The following is a 24,058-nucleotide window of genomic DNA, read 5'->3' as shown; positions in this document are numbered from 1 at the left end:
CACAAAGAGAGAGAGAGAGAGAGAGAGAGAGAGGTTCACCAACCATGCCATCTCTAATTCTATGTAGAGTTACATAAGGTATTTCAGTCTTTGATGTGCATATATATACATGTTTTAGTGTGGGTAGGGTTCATTGGAAGTAGCCATTGCAGCTTGAAGCTTTTTCCAAGGCTTCAAACCATGGAAAAAGTAAAATAACCATAATTAAATGGGGGCTTTCACACGAATCAATTGCAGACAGACATAACCTATTAACGTGGATTTAAAAATATGGCCTGCCCCCACTACCCCAAGTGCGACACAAATATTTCTAGGGGCATGCCGCCATATCATAAGGAGTAAGCCTTAGAAGTTAGCCCTGCTGACCCTGGTACGACCCAATGCTAATGATTGAGAAGCATGTCCTTAAATAGGAAGCAGCACATAGGCACTATCTTTATTTGTTGAACGGTGGTAGATGGTGTGGGCAAGTTGGCAGCTTCCCTGGGCAATGGCTACTTTAGCTCGAGGGCCAAGGCGATGGCTGTGCTCACAACAATCATGTCATGCAGGGGCCAAAGGCGAGACGGGTAGCTTAAGCAGAGTGTGTGGGCACGGCTATAGAGTCGCGCTCACAACAATCATGTCATGCAGGGGCCAAAGGCGAGATGGGTAGCTTAAGCAGAGTGTGTGGGCATGGCTATGGAGTCGCGTCCCACATGTCGGCCGATACGGTGGTGACATGATAGCTGGCGGCGGCTCACATAATTGGTACTACCACCAGCACCCTTTTTCCCGTGTACTTTGGCTTCTCCGATGAACAAGCCCTGCCAGAATCATGGGATGCATTCACAATGTCTGTAAGGTCTCGACTCTCGATCTCGGGGAACAAGCCGAGCCGATGAGGTGGCAATGGCTGCCGTCACGCCCGACAAGCAAGCGAAGGTCTCTCTTTAGTTATCTTTGACTAAGGTCTCTCTTTCAAAGCTCTCTCTCGAGTCTCCTTCCATTCCAATAAGCCCTTCTCTATCTCCATGTCCTTTCCTTTGTTTCGAACCAAGAGAGTAAACGCCCCCCTTCTCTCTCTCTCTCTCTCTCTCTCTCTCTCTCTCTCTCTCTCTCTCTCTCTCTCTCTCTCTCTCTCTCTCTCTCTCTCTTTGTATGCTTCCTCTCCACTAAGACAAACTATGATGGGACCTCCTTTTTTCCAAACCTTTGTGCAATCTCAAAATATTAATGGATAACTATTCCCCCATCTCCAATGTAATGGAAGTTTTCCAAGATTTCATAGAAAGGTCCTTCTTTAAAATAAAATTTTAATGTTTTATGTTTTTCTTTATTTTCAAAGTGTTTTAATCTACGTCTCCTACAATGGGTTTCTAATCACAAAAAAGTACTTTTTCAAAGCATAATTCTAATCTTAAACACAGAAATTTTTCAAAGCATAATTCTAATCACAAAAAAGTAATTTTTCAAAGCATAATTCTAATCTCAAACATAGAAAAATTCTTTTCCTTCAAACCAAAAATCTAATTCTACCTAGTCGCAAGTGTTTCAAAGTTAGCTCTCTCTCACTCTCCCATAATGTAGCAAGAGTAGCAAGAAGATAGGAGTCTCAATTTTACACACACATGAATAGTTTGTTGTATTCTAAGTTTTCATCCCTTTTATACATGAATTTTAGGGTGCCCACAAATTGTGGGTCTAGTCATAAGTTGACAAGATGCACTTACGCCTTTGTTATTTTTGCACTACCCCCTTCATCCTCCAGGGGAGTGTGTAACGAGCAGAGCTCCAATTTCGGCATGAACGCATGCAAAAACAAGAGATGCCATTATATCATCCAGTTTCTAATGGCACTTAGTTACCAATTGATCTTCTTTTTGTGGCACATCTTGTACTATCTCTACAAGGGATCTTTTGATCAATTGAGCCTTCAAATTCACTGGAGCTTCTCATCAAGAAAAACATGTATTTATCATCAAGGACATGGACCACAACAAGTCTAGGATCTAAGCTATTTAACTGAACACATGCTTGTAAGTAGCCTCCCTCAAGGTCCACCACATTAAGAAGTGGACGAGGCCCTCAAGCCCACCACAACCCTCTCAAGGAACTCATGAGGGATGGCATCACTATGGCTAGTAGACTAATTCCTTGGTCACCACGGCCTTAGTTGTGCAACTAGAATCACTATGGGACATTCAAGGATGACAAAGAGTTAGACTCGTCCTTTTAACCTTTTTTTTCCTTGCACTTTTGAAAAGCCACTAGCTTCGAGAAGAAACACTTCACCTTCTCCTTCATATCATCCTTGTATGCACCTTTAAGGCTCATGTAAAGTGCCAATAATCTCCCTTGTGGCCTAGGTGCGGGCTCATGCTCCAATAACATAGACTTCATGTGAAGAAAGCTCACTAGATCCTTTGAGGTCTAAGCCCTCAAGGCATACAAATCAAGCTTCATAAGAGCACTTCAAGTAGAGTAGCCAAACCCTTTAAGCTTATCATTAGCAAAAACACAAAGGTACCATAAGAGTGAATGGAGATGGCAAGGGTTGGAGAGGGATACCTAGAGCACTCATGGTGAAAACAAACCAATCAAGAGGACATAGTTCAAATCAATAAAAGCACAAAATGTACCAACCCATAGGAGATCCCACAAACAAAATATGATTAAAAGCAGATACCAACAAAGTGACAACAATGGCAACCCAAGCAAACCAATCCCAACTCTTCACGATCACCTAGCATCCTAAAACACAAGTTGCAACAAGTACCAAATGAAGAAAGTAGTTTGCATGTAGTAAACAAGAGATCACACAACTAGAAAATAAGACGTTAGGTAGAAAGGAATGGGTAGGGGGGAGAAACAAAAGGGTAAAAGGCTTCAACGACAAAAACCAACAACATTGGCCATGTGAGCATGGGAGATTATTGAAAGCATGATACTAACCAAAAGGCATGAACGAGCATGGAATCCAAAAGATGAAGCATTTGAGACAAAAACTACTCAAACGTAATATGGTAATCAAGAAGTACAATAGGAAAATAAATCCATAGTCTAGTCATACTAAGTGAACTAATGCACTGTAACTACACACTAGTTGACTCATTAGCTCTTACAAGCTAACGAGTCGTCAATACATAAGATAGATGTATAGCTAATTGAGTTGTGATAAGAGAGCTAAAGTTCCTCCGAACTTCAAGCTACATAACTGCGATTTTGGTGACCGAGTTGTCTAAATCTGTCTACAAGAGCTAAATTTTCTCTTACTTCCTCTCCCAACCAAAATAAACCATGTACTACTCAACAAATACATCAGCTTCGTAGCTAATGCATAAACCTAGATCACTTCAAGAATCGTTATTGTAATTGCAATAGGCAGTGATTATTTATGCACCTTTCATCGAGACTATGGACAATGTCATTGTACTAACAATCGCCTCATTTTCTTACCTACATAACCCCCCTTCTCCCAGCCCAAGAAAATCCATGTATTGCTAAAGTAATCAACTTTGTAGCTCAGAAACAGACCTACATCAATTTGAGAATCACTACTACAATTATTTTACAAGGGCGACGATTCCTTCAATTTATGCAGCTGTCTACCATCTTGACTATGGGTAATGTCATTGTGTTGATTATCTATACAAGTTGCACCGAAAATCTGCAACCCAGCAACCAATTGATACAATAAGGTCACAATGGCTGCTGGGCACATTATTGATCTGGCCCCCGACTTCAACCCTTCATACATCACCAATAAGAAATCGCAAAGGTATCCCAAGCTAGGTGAGGTTCCTCACTTTGTCTTTTATAATACTCTTTAAGAGGGGTTTTATGTCGGCATAACAGGGGAAAGAGGGGGAATAAAAGGAGAGGGGCATGTAGAGCACTTACTCCCTAATGGAGAGAGATTGCAGTGCATCAACTTTGAATAAGAATAGACTATAGAAGTTCCTCACATTTTAGTGTAACACCAGATTTCCCTTGCCATATAGTGATGACAATGGCAAGCCAAGACCATAGTTGGTTAAGGAACCCAACTAATCATCTAATTGGCTCCATGCTGAACAGCCCTTTCTTTTCTATTTCTCTTTTTGTGTAAGTTGATCCCTGAAAGACCCTTTCAGCAACCCTTGATAGAAATATAATGTCATGAGTTTGAAAGAAACATGAAAATTACATTTACTGCAAACGTAAGATCCTTGGATTAGAAGTTGTAGATTCTATATTTTCGACATATGAAACATGAACTTCTTTCCCAGCATCACACGCTTCAAAAATGAAGCAGCAATTTGCAACACAAAAAATAACCAGGATATCGCACCAAGCATGTTGCTTTAGGCGAGCTCTGATCTTTGCTTCTAACAACACTGCCTTATTTAATTGCAACAGAGTTACAAATCCGTCAGGCTTGATATAGATGTAAAAGTCCTGCAACTTTTACCATGGCAAGTACTCTCCATCTGTATCTGAATATGCAACTAGAGGGTCTAACTCATCATGCATCTGGTAGCTTTTCCAGAAGCAATGAACAGATAATGAAGAGCAGCTTAGCCTGAATAGTGCTTGCATTGCTGACGCATTCCTTCAAGACATCAGCTTGCAAGTGCTAGTATGGTCAAACCCATAAACAAAGTTACCAGTCGCAGAAACCAAATGGATGACATACAACAGCTCAGAATATTGCATGACCTGAATTCAATGCGAGTTGATAAAAGTAGTGCTCTTAATCAAATTTACACTTCTCGTAAAAAAGAAGGTAAGCTTCACTGTTGAGAACAGCTTGCAGTGAAGATTTGTGAACACTTGAGTCGCTAATATAATACCAGCAATCCCTATCCAGATCAATATTTTCACCTTCAAGAGCTGGACCCCTTACATATGCAACGTAATGGCCACCTCTCATAGTGCCTCCATGTTCAACCACTCCAACCAATCGATAAACGCAGCTCTCCAAGTCAAGATACCTGAGGCCAGTTAAGGAGATTAAAACACAAGTTAAAGCAAAACAAGAAAGCTATATGTGAATCCATGCAAACATGGACGTATGCACATTTAATTGCATGCATGAGTTTAATTCAGAGAAACGACCACAATAAAACATTTTAAAAACACATCGAAATACTGAATAACAGAACTTCCAATAACCAAACCTTAGAAATATGACCTCAAGTACTCCAATCCTAGGAAGAAAACAGATTGTGAAAGATTAAAAAATCCTCATGCAAGATCCAGTGAGCTAGAGTGATTATATTGAAGTTTTTATTGTTTGCAAGTAAGTACAATCGAGCAGTCCCATACCTACTTTTAAATGATCTGAAAGCGAAAATGAACACTGTGATCTTCACATGATATAAATGAGATGGCATTTCCTCACAAACAATATGCCTAATATTTCTAATGTCCTATTACAGAATAGCACTAAGGAAAAGTTTGCAAATGATAAGAATGTGTGTAACAATCAGGGTAAAATGAGCTTCACAAACCAAACTTTAGACTACAGCATTAGGGTGCCCCTTAATTAGCAACCCTCTTTCAAGCATACGAAGAGGTGTTATCTGCTACCTAAGCATAGGTGTTATCCACAAGGGCTTTTAGCATACAGGCAATAAGGCCCCCAAGAGCTTCATTAGCCTGCAACTTGATCGTTCACTAAACCCTTCAAAAAAGAGTCAGAAGTTTCTATGAAACCCTCACTCCTAGTTGATGGCATGATTAAGACCCATACATACTCTCTTCAGCAAAACATAAGAACAATGTCCCATACCGTTTGATGAGAGAGAATGCACAAACTGAGTTAGAAAATAGGTGGAGACCCTTGTACCCCCCCCTTCCCGAGAGGTCACCCATCCCAATATTGTTCACGCCAATGTGCACTTAACCGGAAGTTTCCCATAATTGGACTAGCCATCTAACCCCAAAAACCTTAAGGTGATGTACGACCTCCCATCTATCCAATTATGGAAATCTTCCTTCATTTGGCCTAGGATTCAAACCTAGTCTCAACTCATCACCACTGCACCAATAGTGAGCTGGTTTTCTCTAGCAAGTGTGGATTGCATTTCCAACATGCACAAACTGTAAATAAAGGCCGATGACCGATGGCAAGTAGGTTGGTCAAAGCTGAAGTCAAAACTCAAAAGAGGCTACCCATGGATTAGCACTTTGGCACCCATGAACCTACGAAATGACCACTTCCAAGTAATACCACCTTACCCTCCTCTTAAGGTGAGTTCATGTAAATAATGGCGCCATACTTTAAGTGTATGGATGACCGCCAATAATTCCTTCTCTTGGGTAGTACAACGTATTTGAGCATCAACAAGCTTATGGCTCTCAAACACAATAGGTCAACACAATAGGTCAACCATCCTAATAAAGAACAGCTCCTACAGCACAATCACTCGCATCTGTATGAATCTCAAAAGATTTATTCAAATCAATAATCTATAACATCAGTGTGGTGATAACAAGCCATTTCAATATTTGAAAGCATTGATCGAGCTCACTAGTCTAAACAACAGGTAGACTAACATGCTTCTTCTTGCTTTGAACACCCTTAAGCAAACGTGTTAAGGGTTCAGCAATATGAGCATAGTCCATAATGAATTTCTGAAAGAACCCCGTAAAACCTAAAAAGATTTTATTTGCCTTATCGTCACAGAAATAGGCCAATCAAGTAATACTAATACCTTTTCAGGATCAATTCAAATTCCATCAATGAAGATGACATGACCAAGGTATAATAACTTCGTGTGAAAAATTCGCACTTGGATAGTTTAGCAAATAATTGTTCTGGTCTTAAGAGACGTAAGATGATACGTAAGTGTTTGGCATGCTTCTCCAATGACTTACTGTAAATAAGAATATCGTTAGGCAAAATGACTACCACTTACCTAAATATGGACGAAATAGATCATTCTTCCATAGTTATTAGTTACGATATGGTACGGTACAATAAAATACGGTACTAAATGGTATCTTAAGATTTTGTAAGATACGGTAAGATATTAGTATAAAAAAATAACTTGATTATTTTGGACTAAAGATAATAGAATAGATATTTCAAGTGTAAATAGCAATGCTATTAGAATATATAAGATGAATTATTGAGGATAACATGTCAAAATCTAATGTTGCATACGCAACATGCGCTACTGCTACCTACAACTTACAACTACATAGATCAGAGTGGATACATCATACATGAATGAGCATACAAATAAGAGAAGTGTAGGCTTGAGAGAGAGAAGGTTGAGAGAAATTGTTTGAAACTCAAATAACCTAATCTCATGGAAGAATCATATTAATATAAGAAGCATTTAGCTCATCCCAAAGTGCAGTTTGAATGGGAAAAGATATATCCATTAAGTTGGTACCTTATGGTACTAATACGTAAGGTACACTACCTAAAGTATGGTATAGTATAAAACCTTTCGTGCATGGTACTTGTTGGCAGATTAGTCAGTTCATGGCTGAGTCTGGACATGCGGTACAGTAGACTGGGCACTAGAGATATTTTAGGCATTTTATTTGTCAATATTTATGGGGATTTGGCATTTTTTGCAGCCAGTCAGCCAGCATTTAATGTTGGCCGACCAGTCATATTTTATGGCATTTATTTGGCCTATATATTCTCAAGCTACCACCTCCTCATTTCACCTAACAGTTCTTAGGGAGAGAGAGTATGTTCCAGTGCCTCCACAACCACTGACTCACATTGCTTCTGTACTGTCTCATGTCTTGGTATATGGATTCCATTTCCCAAGCATACATCTGAGTTCTCATCTGTATTGTGTTCTCTCTTTCTTTTCTTTTGTCTTGTGTTCAACAGATTATTTCAGCACATGTTTATACTTTCATTCCTACACCACTTCTGACATGGTATTAGATTTCAGGATTAGTGCTCCTCCATGTTTTCTTGCTGATTTTAGGACTATTTTAACCCTTGCTGATCAAACGACTACCTCCAACCAAGTGACCTGTTTTACCTGCGTTTTTTTGCTAACATCAGCATCCATACAGCCTGCGTTCCGGTGCCTCTACATCTCCTCCTAGCTGGGTGCTTGCATTATCAAGCTGTTTTTGTTGTTTTTGCTGTTTTTAACTGATTTTTTTACTTTTTGCAGCAGCTTTTGTCATATTTTGGTCAGATTTTGGATTATATTGTATGTGAACTCTTGTTTTTTTGCGATCTGTGCTCATGTTTTGGATGCCTTCCCTCTCCAAATACCTTCTTTTCTCTACTTCTCTTCTCAAACCTCTACACATGGCTGCTCCATGCACATCCACTGATGATACATTACATGGAGATTCCCGTAAGGCTTTTACAGCTTCACAGAGGAGCTCGAAGACGAAGAAGTCGAAGGCCCAGTGTTACCACTGTGGCAAGAAAGGTCATTTACGGAAGGACTACAAAGATTTAGCGGCTTCCAGGAAGAAAAAGGAGCAGAATACGAAGCGGGATACGGACTCCTTTGACGAGTCATCATCTACCTCAGATTTCGACTCAGATCCTCTAGCCAAGGTGAAGTCCAAGGCGCGGAAGGGATCCTCTTCTTCGGATCATGGGAAGGGCTTGGCGGCTCCTTCCTCAACTGCTTTCTAGTGGTGGTGATGCGATCATCCCTCACAACTCTCCAATGCCAAAGAGGGAGTGTAAGAGGGTGGTGAGATGGGCCAACCGTGCCTCATCTATATTTTTATACAGATGCACAGGATTGAGAGAGGGACATCCGTGACGCATCGACCGAAGTTTGACAGGTACAAATTTTGGAGCTAGAAGTGACATCCAGGTTCATGATGGGCTAGTTATTTGACACAGAGCAGGTGGCTTTCGTATGGAGCTCACATGAGGGGACACTTTGGCGATTTGGCTAACAGACAAGAATTCATGGTCATTTATGCGCTACAGCATTGGTGACAAGATGGTCATGTGTGCTACATCAGAGGCATCATTGACAGACATGAGAGCTGCTATGATCCTTCTCTATTTTCAGGAGCTAGTACAATCGACTTTGACATCAAGTTCTCTTCGAGGCACCTCTGATGGCTTGCGCACCCACTACTAGGGTATCCATGGTTCTACTTTGATGGACATTGTTGTATGTAGTGTGATGAGAATTATCTGTTGGGAATAAAGGGCCATCGTGCCTTTTATATGTGCACGGGTGTGAACACACCCTTAGCACATCTGTACTTTCATATATATCTATCTAAAACATAAAGAGATACGCACAACAAAGATTGTACCCAAGAACATCGTGCATCTCTCTCTCTCTGACTCTCTCTCTCTATTCTTGCTCACGGTTTGCTCTCTACCTGACATTTTTATCGCCGAACATTGCATCGCCACTGCGCATCACTCAATTCACAGTGGTATCAGAGATCACAGGTTGTGCACGCTTTCCGAAGACAGTAACAGTCATCAAGCTAAGTGAGAGCAAGAGCTTCAAGCACCAATCATCAATATTTGGCAGGTGCAAAAGAGGCAATCGGACTAGCGGGCAGTGTTGCAGTTGTCGCACGAACTGTACACAAGCTCAACGAGTAGCAGGCCTAGGCGACACGCTACAGGAGGCGACCAAGCCCAAGCAACATGCAACCGGGCTCAGCGCGGACGTGAGTAGTAGGACATGATGACCAGCAAACGGGCTAATCCGACAGGGCACGCAGTGACCTGTTCAACAGGTCACCCATGACCAGGCAGGTCACGGGCCCATTTGCCAGTCAACGTTAAATCTTTTTTTTTTAAGAAAAATCTAAATCCTTTCCTTTCCCTACCGGACATTCGCGCGTACAAGCATAGAATACAAATCTGTGCAAATTTTCTCCTGAAAAAGTAGGGCTTTTCTCAGATTTGGGAACTTTAATGCATAACTCGACAATCTGACTCAAAAATTACAAAATCGGTGCACATTTGCTTGGGAATTTTAGGGCTTTTCACATTTTAGTGAAAAATTTTCAATTTCACTAAAATTTGTGTACTCTGGACCGGAGAAATTTGGGGATTTGTCCTGATTTAATGTGAGCAAGACACAACAATGATATTTGTCTTAGAAATTGCAGGAATTTGTGACATTTTGCCTCCGACATTTGGGGCTTTACATGTACATGCAAGAATTGGGCTGAAATTTACCCAATTTCTCGACATTGATGCACATTGGACCCCGTGCAGTCTGGGGATTTTGCTGTTTGGGCAAAATTTTTGCACCATTTGGTCATTTTATGTACATGCTCGTTTAATTCCATGCAATTTGGACACCTAGCACTTGAAAATTTTGGGGGTTTTGCTGAAATTGCTGAAATTTGGACACCTAGCACATGAGTTAAATGAGCTTGCATGCTCAACCATCGAGCTATCGATTTCTGATGCCTTGTTGTTTAACATTGAAGGTTTGGATTCCGCCTATGCTATTTGGACTCAACTGGAAGAACTGTATGCCCAGAAGAGCGCCGCAATCAAAGTTTACTGGCTGAAAAAGCTTATGGATTTGCGTATGAAAGAGGGTACAGCAATGTCTACTCACTTGAGTGAGTTTAACTCCATTTTCAGCCAATTGGTTGCCTTGGAGTTCAAGATTGATGAACAATTTAAGGCTACGTTCTTGCTTTGCACTCTACCAAAGAGTTGGGATACTAATGCGATGCTTTTGTATGCTGATGTAGAGAGTGCTCTACTCATGGAAGAAATGAATCGGCAGAACAATGCATCCAGTAAGTCATCCAGTGCTTTGCATACTAGGGGCAGATCACAGCAAAAAAGCAAATCTAATAGCAAGGGACGCAAAAAATCATGTGGTAAGAATGTTGAATGCCATCATTGCGGCAAGAAGGGTCACTTTAAACGTGACTACTACAAATGGAAGAAAAAGAAAAAAAAGGGCAAGAAGACAAATGATAGCAAGGAAGAGAAGAAAGAGAGTCAGCCTAAGAAGAGCAGTGTCAACATTGAAGAGGTGAATGTAGTCACTCATGACAGTGACAATGGGAATGACGTATTCTTTGTCTCTTCACACTTTAGTACACATGTCTTACTTGCAAATACGAATGATGACATGCACACTCGGATTCTAGATTTAGGTGCTTCCTTTCATGTCACCCCTCATTGTGAGTGATTTTCTGACTATACATGGGGTCAATATGGTGTTGTCCATCTTGGAGACAACTATGCATGTGACATCGCAGATATTGGCAATGTGCAGTTGCAGTTTTAGTATGGTTCTGTCTTCACACTTCAGCATGTATGGCAAGTATCTCAACTCAAGAAGAGCTTGATTAGCACAGGGCAACTAGATGACAATGGATTTCATACCGCCTTTGGTGATGGGAAATGGAAGTTCTATAAGGGATCTAGAGTGATTCCCAGAGGTTGTAAAAGTGATACCTTGTATCCTCTCCATGTTTCTAGAGTGTGTGACCATGTTGTTGCCGTGACCGAGCAACCAAGTGTTTCTTTGTGGCATGGCCGATTGGGACACATGAGTCAAACTGGAATGAAAGTGCTTTCTCATTTGGGTTACTTGCCTTGTCTTCGTTATGCTGATTTTGAGCATTGTGATCATTGTGTTTATGGTAAATATGCACAAACGTCTCATAAGAAGTCTCTTTCGTTGAAATCTACTCTAGAGTTGATACATTCTAATGTATATCATATGCCAGGGTTATCTTCAGGGGGAAAGAAATACTTTGTCACCTATGTCAATGATGCTACACGGAAGGTATGGGTTTACCCTATTCGTAGCAAGGACGAAGTGCTTGATAAGTTTCAAAAATTCTTGGCATTGGTTGAAAATCAAACTGATAAGATACTTAAGTGTCTTCACTCTGACAATGGTGGGGAATATGTGTCCAAGGCCTTTCAAGCATTTTGTGACAACAAAGGGATAAAGAGGGAGCTCATTACCCCTCATAATCCACCCCAAAATGGAGTTGCAGAGCGTATGAATCGGACCATACAAGATAAAATCCGTACTATGCTGTCTCATGTTGCATTACCCCTTGGCTTTTGGGTAGAAACTGTTATGACAGCTGTTCACTTGATTCATCGATCATCACCGAATAGGTCTTTGGAGGGGTGGGGGGAAATCCCTCAAGAAGCGTGGTCTGGCAAGCCACCTTTATATGCTCACCTGAAAGTGTTTGGCTGCGAGGCTTTTGTACACATTCGTAAAGAAAAACACAGTAAATTTGAGCCAAAGTCTTGTAAATGCATTTTCCTAGGATATAGTGATGAGAGTGAAATGGGATATAGATTATGGGATCCCAAACAAGGAAAATAGTACGCAGCAATGATGTTATCTTCCAGAAAGATCGCATGCATAAACAGCCCGAAAAGACTGAGGAGGTCCATAGGGTTGTATTCCGAAAAGAAATACCTTTTGGACAGCAAAATGTGCCCGCTGTACAGCAACAAATACCTGCTATAAATGAACCTGCAAATGTAGAAAATAATGCTGGAAATGATCAGCCAGTCATTGCCCATAATGATGAGCCATTGGATGTGCAAGAATAATCAGGACAGCAAGCTGTTAATGCTGATTTGCAAGCTGAAATGCTAGGAGAGCAAGCTGAAAATGGAAATTTGTAGGCTCAACAATCACAAACAATGATCATTGGGTTAGGAGATCGTCTAGGGCTACTAGACAACTTGACAGATTCGTTTCTGATGCAAACAATGTGGCTGATTATGTCATGTTGATAGACTGTGGTGAACCAACTTGCTTCAAGGAAGCAATGGACAAACAGGACAGCAAGAAATGGTATAAAGCCACGTTGTCAGAGATGGAATCTCTTGAGAAAAATGGCACTTGGGACTTGGTGCAATTGCTTAAAAGGCAGAAAACCCTTCCATGCAAATGGGTTTACAAGATGAAGGTCACTTCTGGTTCCTCGCCAAAGTACAAAGCAAGATTGGTTGCGAAGGGGTACAAGCAAGAACATGGAGTTGACTTTGATGAGATTTTCTCTCCTATAGTCAAGATGACTACATTGAGAACCATTTTTGGACTTGGAAGTCGGTTGCAGCTGAAGATATGAAGCTCATACAGATGGATGTAAAGACTGCATTCTTACATGGTGATCTGCATGAAGACATATATATGTAACAGCCTGAAGGGTTTGTGGCAAAAGGAAAAGAGAAGATGGTATGTAAACTCAAAAAGAGTTTGTATGCGCTGAAACAAGCACCAAGAGAATGGTATCATAAGTTTGATACATTTATGCAGTCTCAAGGTTTTCATAGAAGTCAAGTGGATCACTGCTTGTACACCAAGAAGGGAGCAGATGGCAGCTTGATTATCTTGGTTGTATGTTGATGACATGCTAATTGCTGGCAAGGATACTCATGCCTTGGACTCTGAAACCAGCCTTCCTTCTCGGATAGGGTGGTTTAACCTGATTAAGCACTTAATTACAGCAATTAGCAAATGAACATAAATTGAAATGCTCACTTTACCTTCATAAACTTGGACAGTGGACACCCTATTGGCCCCAAAACTGGCGCCCCTTTCGGTATTTCTTTAATTTCAGTTGCTGATGGATAAATTACAAGCCGAGATCTCACGATCTCCTTGGCCGATTCAAAAGCCCCTTGTTATTCCAATAATCAGCAAAGCATTCGGGCAAATTGCCCCTTGATTTTCACCCAGGACTTGCTCTAATGGAACCCCAACTGGTCAAATGCTACCCCAAATTCACAATAGATGGGCTAGCATCTGAAATCCTCACAATTCCATGAATTTCCGGTGCTAATTTCAGTGTACAATGCCTTTGACTGATGGCACGGGTCCCAAGGTGGCTGCTAAACCCTAATTACTGCTGTAATTTAGGGTTTACAGCAGTAAACTCTCTGCTGTCCACCAAATTTGGCTATACTCTACTACCCATCGCTAAGAATTGTTGAGAATACTTGAGCATAGACTGGAGGAGATGAGAGAATGCTATAGAAAGAGAGAAAATCAGCTGAAATGTATCTTCTGATTCGTAGCTCTGATGACAAATCTGATGGCACCAATAGCTTCAAAAGGGGGGTAAAACACCAACTCAGTTAACGAGCCCTCCTCTCCTACTGCCGCCTCTCTTGAGGCGGAAGAGAAAACCTGCTGCCCCCCGTCCTATCACGCCGCACGATCAGTCGTCGTCGCCTCTCAGAGCCAAATCTGATCACTTCCTCTCCCTCCACCAAGCTCTGAATGGCTGCCATTCAACTTCCACCACCCTCCAACAGCCTTCTCCCTAGTTGCATGGGAAAAGTTTTGCCAAGTGGCAGCTTTCCTAATGCATTTTCAGCCATTAAATTAATTTTTCAGAATTAATTAATTCTGAAAATTAATTTCAGCCCTTTTGACCCTGCCCAAAATTAAACATGCCCATCTGTAATAAAATTGGCTAGGCCATTTGCAACTTGGAGTAGTTTCCAACCTCTGTTGACCCTTGGACTAGCATTAATTAATTAATTAATGCTAGTCCCTAGTGTCACCACTGACACTTAATGGCCAAACAATTGGGTCCAACTTGGCACGAACTGACCACCAAAACCCAGTTGGCATAACTTAACATAACTTTTGCCTTTAACACCCACTGCATCCTCGGGGTCCTTGGCCCGTTCCCATGAAGTAATTGCCATGTGCATCACATATGCTAAACAACCTTGCACATTTGATTAGTAACTTAATCAAATGTTACTAGCAAGATTAAAGCATCTCAAACTTTCACGTCCCCGTGACAGACTCACTGAAGCAAAGTCTTCATGGCAGCTTTGAGATAAAGAATCTTGGTGATGCAAATCACATTCTTGGCATGCGAATACTCAGAGATAGTTCAAAAGGATTACTCTATCTATCTCAGCAAGAATATATGTTTTGCAATGTTTCAATATGAAGGGGGGGAAACAATTGGGGTTCCATTGCCTCCATATGTGAAACTCAGTGCAAAGGACAATCCTACATCTGATTGATGAGAAGGCTGAAATGGCCAAGATACCATACGCTTCAGCTGTTGGCAGTTCGATGTATGCTATGGTTGCTACACATCCTGACATTGCCTTTACAGTGGGAGTGGTTAGCAAATATATGGCAAACCTTGGTAAAAAGCATTGAAAAGCAGTGAAAGGTATTATGAGATACCTCAAAGGTGCAAAGGATTTGTGCATCTGCTTTGAAAAGCAGAAGGCATCTATTATCGGCTTTACAGATGCAGACTATGTTGGTCATGTGGACTGCAAAAAGTCCACTTCTGGGTATGTGTTTACCTTCACAGGAGGAGCGCTCTCTTAGATCTCCAAGCTATAAAAGTATGTTGCAATGTCTACTACAGAGGCAAAGTATGTGGCTGCCACTAAGGCATGCAAGGAGGCTTTATGGCTTTTACGTCTGGTGGGAGAGCTTGGCATTACAGAGTTACATGTTTTCCATTGTGATAGTCAGAGTGCTATCATGCTAGCACAGAATCCCGTCTTTCATGCAAAGACGAAGCACATACAGGTGAAGTATCACTTCATTAGAGATATACTTGATAGCAAGAGCATTGAGCTTGTCAAAGTGCATACAGATGATAATCGTGCAGATCTTCTCACGAAGGGTCTTCCAACAGAGCGGTTTGCTCATTGCCAACAAAGATGGGAGTTGGATAGATATATGTATTTCAACTTTGTACATATCTAGACTTAGTTGATTCTTTTCTCCTCTTAAGGCACATTGCCTTTAGGTGGGAGGTTGTTGGGAATAAAGGGCCATCATGTCTTTAATATCTGCACGAGTATACACACCCGTAGCACATTTGTACTTTCATATATATCTATCTAAAACCTAAGAGATACACACAACGAAGATTGTACCCAAGAACATCATCCATCTCTCTCTCTCTCTGACTCTCACTCTCTACTCTTGCTCACGTTTTAATCTCTACCTGACATTTTCATCGCCGAACATTGCATCGTCACTGCGCATCGCTCACTTCATTATCATTATACATTGTATTATATCAAATCACCCATGATCTGAGAGAGCATATTAGCAGATTAGTCAGTTCATCACTGAGTCTGTACATGTGGTAAAGCAACCTGGGCACCAGATATATTTTAGGCATTTTATTTGTTAGTATTTATGAAAATTTGGTATTATTTGCAACCAGTCGGCCAGCATTTAATTCTCGCCGACCGATCATATTTTATGGCATTTATTTGGCCTATATGTTCTCACACTCCCTACTCCTCATTCATTCGTCACCTGATAGTTCTTAGGGAAAGTAAGCATGTGCCAGTGCCTCCACAGCCGGTGACTCACATTGCTTCTGTATTGTCTCATGTCTTGGTATATGGATTCCATTTCCCAAGCATATATCTGAGTTCTCATCTGTATTGTGTTCTCTCTTTCTTTTCTTTTGTCTTGTGTTTAACAATTTCTTTCAGCACATGTTTATCCTTCCATTGCTGCACCACTTCTGACATGCTATCAGATTTCAGGATCACTGCTCTTACTGTGTTTTCTTGCTGATTTTAGGACTACTTTCACCCTTGCTGATCAAGCGACTACTGCTTTAACCAGGTGACCTGTTTCACCTGCGTCTTTTGCTGACGTCAACATCCGTACAGCCTGCATTTTGGTGCCTCTGCCTCTCCTCTTAGCTGGATGGTTGCGTTATCAAGCTGTTTTTGCCGTTTTTGACTGATTTTTGGACTTTTTGCAGCAACTTTTGTCTTATTTTGGACAGATTTTGGGTTATATTGTATGTGAACTCTTATTTTTTGCAGTCTGTGCTCGTGTTTTGGCTATGTTCCCTCTCCAAATACCTTCTCTACTTCTCTTCTCAATCCTCTACAGATCGCTCCTCCATGCACATCCACTGATGATACACTACATGGAGATTCCCGTGAGGGTTTTGCAGCTTCACAAAGGGGATCGAAGACGAAGAAGTCGAAGGCCCAATGTTACCATTGTGGCAAGAAAGATCATTTATGGAAGGACTGCACAGTTTTAGCGGCTTTCAGGAAGAAAAAGGAGCAGAACACGAAGCGGGATGTGGACTCCTCCGACGAGTCATCATTTGTCTCAGATTTCGACTCAAATCCTCTAGCCAAGGTGAAGTCCAAGACGCGGAAGGGATCCTCTTCTTCGGATCATGGAAAGGGCTTGGTGGCCCCTTCCTCAACCACTTTCTAGTGATGCTGATGTGATCATCCCTCACAACTCTCTAATGCCAAAGAGGGAGTGTGAGAGGGTGGTGAGATGGGGCAACCGTGCGCCTCATCTATATTTCTATACAAATACACAGGATCCAGAGATGGACATGCCTGACGCATCGTCCAAAGTCTAGCAGGTACAAATCTTGAAGTTGGGATTGACATCCAGGTTCATGATGTGCTAACTATTTGACAAAGAGCGGGTGGCTTTCGTCCTGATCCACATGAGGGGACACTTTGACTGTTTGGCTAACGGACGAGAATTCATGGTCATTTATGCACTGGGGCATTGGTGACACGATGGTCATGTGTGCTACATCAGAGACCTCATTGATAGACATGAGAGCTACTATGATTCTTCTCTATTTTCAAGAGCTTGTACGTTCAACATCAACATCGGGTTCTCTCCGAGGCACCTTGGTGGTAGCTTGCAGACCCCCCTACTTGGATATTCATGGTTCTACTCTGATGGACATTGTTGTATGTACTATGATGAGACATTATCATTATACATTGTATTGTATCAAATCACCCATGATCTAAGAGAGGGTATTAGCAGATTAATCAGTTCATGGCTGAGTCTGTACATGTGGTACAGCAGGCTGGGCACTAGAGATATTTTAGGCATTTTATTTATTAGTATTTATGGGGATTTGGCATTATTTGCAACCAATCGGTCAGCATTTAATGTTGGTCGACCAGTCATATTTTATGGCATTTATTGGCCTATATATTCTCATGCTCCCTCCTCCTCATTCATTCATCACCTAACAGTTCTTGGGGAGAGGGAGCATGTGCCAGTGCCTCCACAGCCGGTGACTCACATTGCTTATGTATTGTCTCATGTCTTGGTATATGGATTCCATTTCCCAAGCATACATCTAAGTTCTCATGTGTATTGTGTTCTCTCTTTCTTTTCTTTTGTCTTGTGTTCAGCAATTTCTTTTAACACATGTTTATGCTTGCATTGTTGCACCACTTCTGACATGGTATCAGATTTCAGGATTAGTGCTCCTGCTGTGTTTTCATGCTCATTTCAGGACTGTTTTAACCCTTGCTGATTAGGTGATTGCTGCTCCAACCAGGTGACCTGTTTTACCTGCGTTTTTTGCTAACCTCACAATCAGTACAGCATTCACTTTGGTGCCTATGCATCTCCTCCTGGCTGGTGCTTGCATTATCAAGCTGTTTTTCCTGTTTTTGCCTGATTTTCGGACTTTTTGCAGTAGCTTTTGTCTTATTTTGGTCAGATTTTGGGTTATATTGTATGTGAACTCTTGTTTTTTGCAGTCTATGCTCGGGTTTTGGCTGTGTTCCCTCTCCAAATACCTTATTTTCTCTACTTCTCTTCTCAATCCTCTACAGATGACTCCATGCACATCCACTGATGATACGCTACATGGAGATTCCCGTGAGGCTTTTGCAGCTTCACAAAGGGGATCGAAGACGAAGAAGTCAAAGGCCCAATGTTACCATTGTGGCAAGAAAGGTCATTTATGGAAGGACTACAAAGTTTTATCGGCTTCCAAGAAGAAAAAGGAGCAGAACACGAAGCGGGATATGGACTCCTCCGATGAGTCATCATTTGTCTCGGATTTCGACTCAAATCCTCTAGCCAAGGTGAAGTCCAAGGCGCGGAAGGGATCCTCTTCTTCGGATCATGGAAAGGGCTTGGTGGCCCCTTCCTCAGCTGCTTTCTAGTAGTGGTGATGCGATCATCCCTCACAACTCTCCAATGCCAAAGAGGGAGTGTGAGAGGGTGGTGAGATGGGGCAACCGTGCCTCATCTACAAATGCACAGGATCCAGAGAGGGACATCCATGACGCATCGATCGAAGTTTGGCAGATACAAATCTTGGAGCTGGAATTGACATCCAGGTTCATGATGGGTTAGTTGATTGACAGAAAGTAGGTGGTTTTCGTTCGGAGCTCACATAAGGGGACACTTTGGCGGTTTGGCTAACGGACGAGAATTCATGGTCATTTATGCGCTGCGGCATTGGTGACTCGATGGTCATGTGTGCTACATCAGAGACATCATTGATAGACAGGAGAGCTACTATGATTCTTCTCTATTTTCAAGAGCTGATACATTCGACATCAACATCATGTTCTCTCCGAGACACCTTGGTGGTGGATTGCGCAACCCCCTACTTGGGTATCCATGGTTCTACTCTGATGGACATTATTGTATATACTATGATGAGACATTATTATTATATATTGTATTGCATCAAATCACCTATGATCTGAGAGAGGGTATTAGCAGATTAGTCAGTTCATAGCTGAGTCTGTACATGTGGTACAGCAGGCTGGGCACTAGAGATATTTTAGGCATTTTATTTGTCAGTATTTATGGGGATTTGGCATTATTTGCAACCAATCGGTCAGCATTTAATGTTGGCCGACCAGTCATATCTTATGGCATTTATTTTGCCTATATATTCTCAGACTTCCTCCTCATCATTCATTTATCGCCAGACCGTTCTTGGGGAGAGGGAGCATGTGCCAGTGCCTCCACAGCTGGTGACTCACATTGCTTCTGTATTGTCTTATGTCTTGGTATATGGATTCCATTTTCCGAGCATACATCTGAGTTCTCATCTATATTGTGTTCTCTCTTTCTTTTCTTTTGTCTTGTGCTCTGTAGTTAATTTCAGCACATGTTTATGCTTCCATTGCTGCACCACTTCTTAGAGTACTAGTGCAACTAGTGTTAAGAGAAAGGAAGAGGCTAGAGAGAGAGAGAAGGTTGTGTGTGTGTGTGTGTGTGTGTGTACGCGCGTGTGAGAGAGAGAGAGAGAGAGAGAGAGAGAGAGAGAGAGAGATGAGAGGCTTGAGAGAAAAAGAGGATGTGAGAAGCTTGAGAGAGAGAGAGAGAGAGAGAGGCTTGGGGAAGAGAAATAAGAAAGAAAAAAGAAAAAAAAAATGAGAAAGAAAAAAGAAAAGTTATAGGCTTGAAGGAGAGTGGCCAAAAAGTGCCTATTTTTTCGTACTAAATCGTAAATCATCTATCGGAAAGTTGAGAGCATTGGTCAATCCAAAATATAGGACCAAAAATTAGTAATGTCCATACCGCGTTCGAAATGCAATTTTCAAAACATTCTCTGAAGCTATTCGTATCTAAAAGTATCCAAACCTTAGATCGATTTTGGTGAAATAGCGCATACCACAAAGTTGATCTATAAGATCATCCATCATTAGCAATGAATATTTATTCTTGATGGTCACCTTACGGAGACCCTTATAATCGACACAGAAGCGCATCGTGTCATCCCTCTTTTTGGCGAGAAGGACACGCGTGCCCCATGGGGATTTACTCGACTCCATATAACCCTTAGCCAAGTAGTCCTGAAGTTGCTTGGCTATCTCGTCCTCCTCTTTCGAGCTAAACCTATAAGGTTACCGAGAGATGGAATAGCTACTAGACAAAGTTTCAATGCGATGGTCTAAGGCTTTGCAAGACGGAATGAGTCCGTCACATAGCTTGGATGGAAAAACATTAGTATACTCATGTAATATTGGATCCAAATACTCGCTTATATTTGAACTTATATTAACATTATTATTGAAAGAAATCAAATTCCATTGATTATCAAACGATTGAACTTTTTCAACGAAACAAATCTAAGTAGTAACAGTTCAATCGGAAAAACATTGAGTAAACTCCATTGCTGAAATCATATGTACATTATTTTCTATGATCTTGGAGAATAAACGGCCCTCAACCACATGGAAATGACCATTGAAATAAAAAGAAAGTACATGATTTTATAATCAATATACAATGAGAAATATTTTTCAAAGAACCATGGCATACCAAGAATGGCATCCACATGGTCAAGGCTTATATGTCGAAATCCATGATTTGATGGTACTATTGAATCAAAAGATCCAAGTCTAGCACTACCCAATCCCAACGATCCACCGTAGGGCCCTCCGCATTATCGAACACGGTAAACTTGGTTAGCAGGTAGTCGCAGACTCTGTATCAAGCAAAAATAAATAAAATTATGAGTAGAATCATTATCGAATAAACTGCAATGTCTTGGCCATTTTTACACCATGTAACCTTTAAAATATCATGTGGACCAAAAAAAAATTATTAACAGGACTACTATGTTGGAAGCGATAGGGACACAACTCGAGCAGGAGTGAACGAGTGAGTGGGACGGCTTGAGAGAGTGTGAGCAGAGTGAAAGTACGAGACGATAAGAGTGTACCAACAATGTGTTGGTACACAAAGAATAAAATGTATTTATACTTAGGGCACGTAAAGAATGCGTCCACATGTACAATGTGCGTGTACTATATACACAGAAGTTACCGGGCCTTTATATATCCCAACAACCTCCCACTTAAAGGTCCGATATGAACCTCTAGCTAACCAACTCCCACTAGTCGAATGCAATGCTCGTGCTAAGCTTTGCTTAAACTTTTAGTGAGAACATCTGCAGGGTTATCTTGTGTTTTAATCTTGGTCAATGTGATTTGACTATCTTCCAGAATCTGTCTAATATGTGATATCGCACATTTATATGCTTTGTGCATGAATGATACATGGCATTCTTAGCCAGATACACAGCACTCTGGCTATCACATCCCAAAACTGCAGTACCCATACACATGCCGAGATCATCTGCAAGTCTGCTTAACCATATAGCTTCCTTAGAAACTTCAATAGCTGATATGTATTCAGCTTTAGTGGTACTCGGTGCAACAATATTCTGCAACCTGGAACACCAAGAAATAGTCCCACCAACAACTGTAAAGACATACCCCCTGGTGGACCTACAAGTGTCCAAGTCACATGCTATGTCTGCATCACAATAACCCTGCAAAGCAAGTGCACCCTGCCCATAGCAAATACTTTTTCTTTATGTACCCTTAAGGTATCGAAGAATACACTTGACAGCCTCCCAATGTGCTTTGCCAGGATTTGACATAAACCTACTAACAACTCCCACTGTATGAGCAATGTATGGACGAGTAGCAACCATAGCATACATAAGAGAGCCACAAGCTGATGCATAAGCAACTCCCTTCATAGCATTTGCTTCCACATCATCTTTCAGGTTGTTGGCTTTGCTAAGCTTGAGATAAGGAGGTAAGGATACCCCAAAAGGCTTAGCTTCAACCATGTTAAATCTGTCCAGTACCTTTCCAATGTACTTTTCTTGAGATAAAAACAGCAATTTCTGCATTCTATCTCTACGAATTTTCCAAATTTTTCATGGAGAAAGCTGATTTCAGCTGATTTTTGAGAGCATCCAAGCTAGTCTTTCTTTTCCCAGCTAACAACATATCATCCATATACAAAACAAGTATGATGGGGCTGCCATCTGTATCCTTTTTCATGTACATGCAATGATCTGCATGGCTGCGTGTAAACTCATGAGATAGCATAAAAGTGTCAAACTTTTTGTACCACTACCATGGTGCTTGTTTCAGCCCATACAGGCTGCGTTTTAGCTTACACATCATTTGCTCTTTTCCAGAAACTACAAAGCTCTCGTGCTGTTTCATGTAGATTTCCTCATCAATGTCACCATGCAAAAAAGTTGTTTTTACATCCATTTGATACAGCTCTAAATCCAAAACAGCAGTAAGAGCAAAAAGCACACGTAAAGTGGTCATCTTCACAACAGGTGAGAAGACCTCTTAGAAGTCAATCCCTTCCTTTTGTGCATAACCTTTGGCAACTAGCCTTGCCTTCTACTTGGGTTTCCCATCAACTGTCTTGACTTTGTACACCCATTTGTTTGGAAGTGGCTTCCTTCCCTTTGGCAATGACACGAGATCCCAAGTATCATTTGCATATAGCGATTTAATCTCTTCCTGCATAGCTAGCTCCCACTTACTGCTGAACTCACATAACTTGGCCCCTTTGTATGTAAGAGGCTCACCCTCATCTGTAAGCATCACATAATGCAAGGAGGGATCAAACCTATGTGGTTGCCTTCTCACGTGTGTAGACATGCGTACCCAATGATCAACATTTTCAGGAATTGGGTTTACATTTGGAGGTATATTATTTTCAGCATTCATTTGCTGCTGTAAACCATTTTTAGCATGCTGTTCGTGCTGTACAGCACCTTCATTTTCATTTCCAGCACCTGCATTTTCATAATCACCAAGCCTATCTTGTTGTCCATGACCTCCTTATGCTTCTATTTGCTGTCCATCATCATCTGGCTCAAAAATAACTAGCTCATCATCGGTTCAGCCTGTGGTACAGCACCTTGAGACTATTGTGGCATTTATTGCTATCAATCGGCCAGCATTTGACCTGACATATTTTATGGCATTATTCATGCCTATATATATTTTCGGCTCCTCCTCCTCAGTCAATTCAATTCACCACCTGGAGGTCCCGTGGAGAGAAGAGCCGGTGCCGATGCCCACGCAACCAGTGAATCACTGTTGTATGCAATAGTCTCGTGTCTGATATATGGATTCCATTTCCCGAGCATACATCTGAGTTCTCATCTGTATTGTGTTCTTTCTTTCCCTTTCTCTTTTGCCTTGTGTTTCAGCAATTTATTCTGACATATGTTTACGCTTCCATTGCTGCTCCACTTCTAACATGGTATCATATTTCAGGATTTGTGCTCCTGCTGTGTTTTCTTGCTAATTTCACGACTATTTTCACCCTTGCTAATCACGTGACTGCTGCTCCATAGAGGCGACCTGTTTTACCTGCATTTTTTGCAGCTTTGCCATCGCCTGCTGACTACAGCCCCTCTACTGCCTGCGTTTTCAGTTTTCTAGCTGCTGCGACAGTTTTTCAGCCTATTTGTGGCAGTACTCAGCTGCGTTTTGGTGTTCCCGACTCCTTCCTGACTGGGCGACTGAACCTTCGGGCCATTTTTTGCTGTTTTGGGTAGTTTT

The 24,058-nt window shown here is 41.4% G+C and overlaps 1 protein-coding gene across 1 annotated transcript in view; it reads right to left on the bottom strand.

Moving 5' to 3' along the window:
• Positions 1-4,190: 4,190 nt before the first annotated feature.
• The window catches only part of UBP2 (ubiquitin-specific protease 2), a 40,415-nt gene continuing 20,547 nt past the window's right edge, over positions 4,191-24,058 (bottom strand). Inside the window, exon 3 of the mRNA XM_087664851.1 lies at positions 4,191-4,955. Coding sequence (XP_087520977.1) covers positions 4,715-4,955 — 241 coding nt within the window. The 3' untranslated portion in view covers positions 4,191-4,714. The remainder of the gene's footprint in view (positions 4,956-24,058) is intronic.

The sequence above is a fragment of the Lygodium microphyllum genome, chromosome 23 (assembly GCF_053477565.2).
Source record: "Lygodium microphyllum isolate KBCC chromosome 23, Lygodium_microphyllum_v1.1.10, whole genome shotgun sequence".
Taxonomy (NCBI): Eukaryota; Viridiplantae; Streptophyta; class Polypodiopsida; order Schizaeales; family Lygodiaceae; genus Lygodium; species Lygodium microphyllum.
Note: the sequence above shows the minus strand (reverse complement) of the source record. Positions and strands in the feature narration are given on the sequence as shown.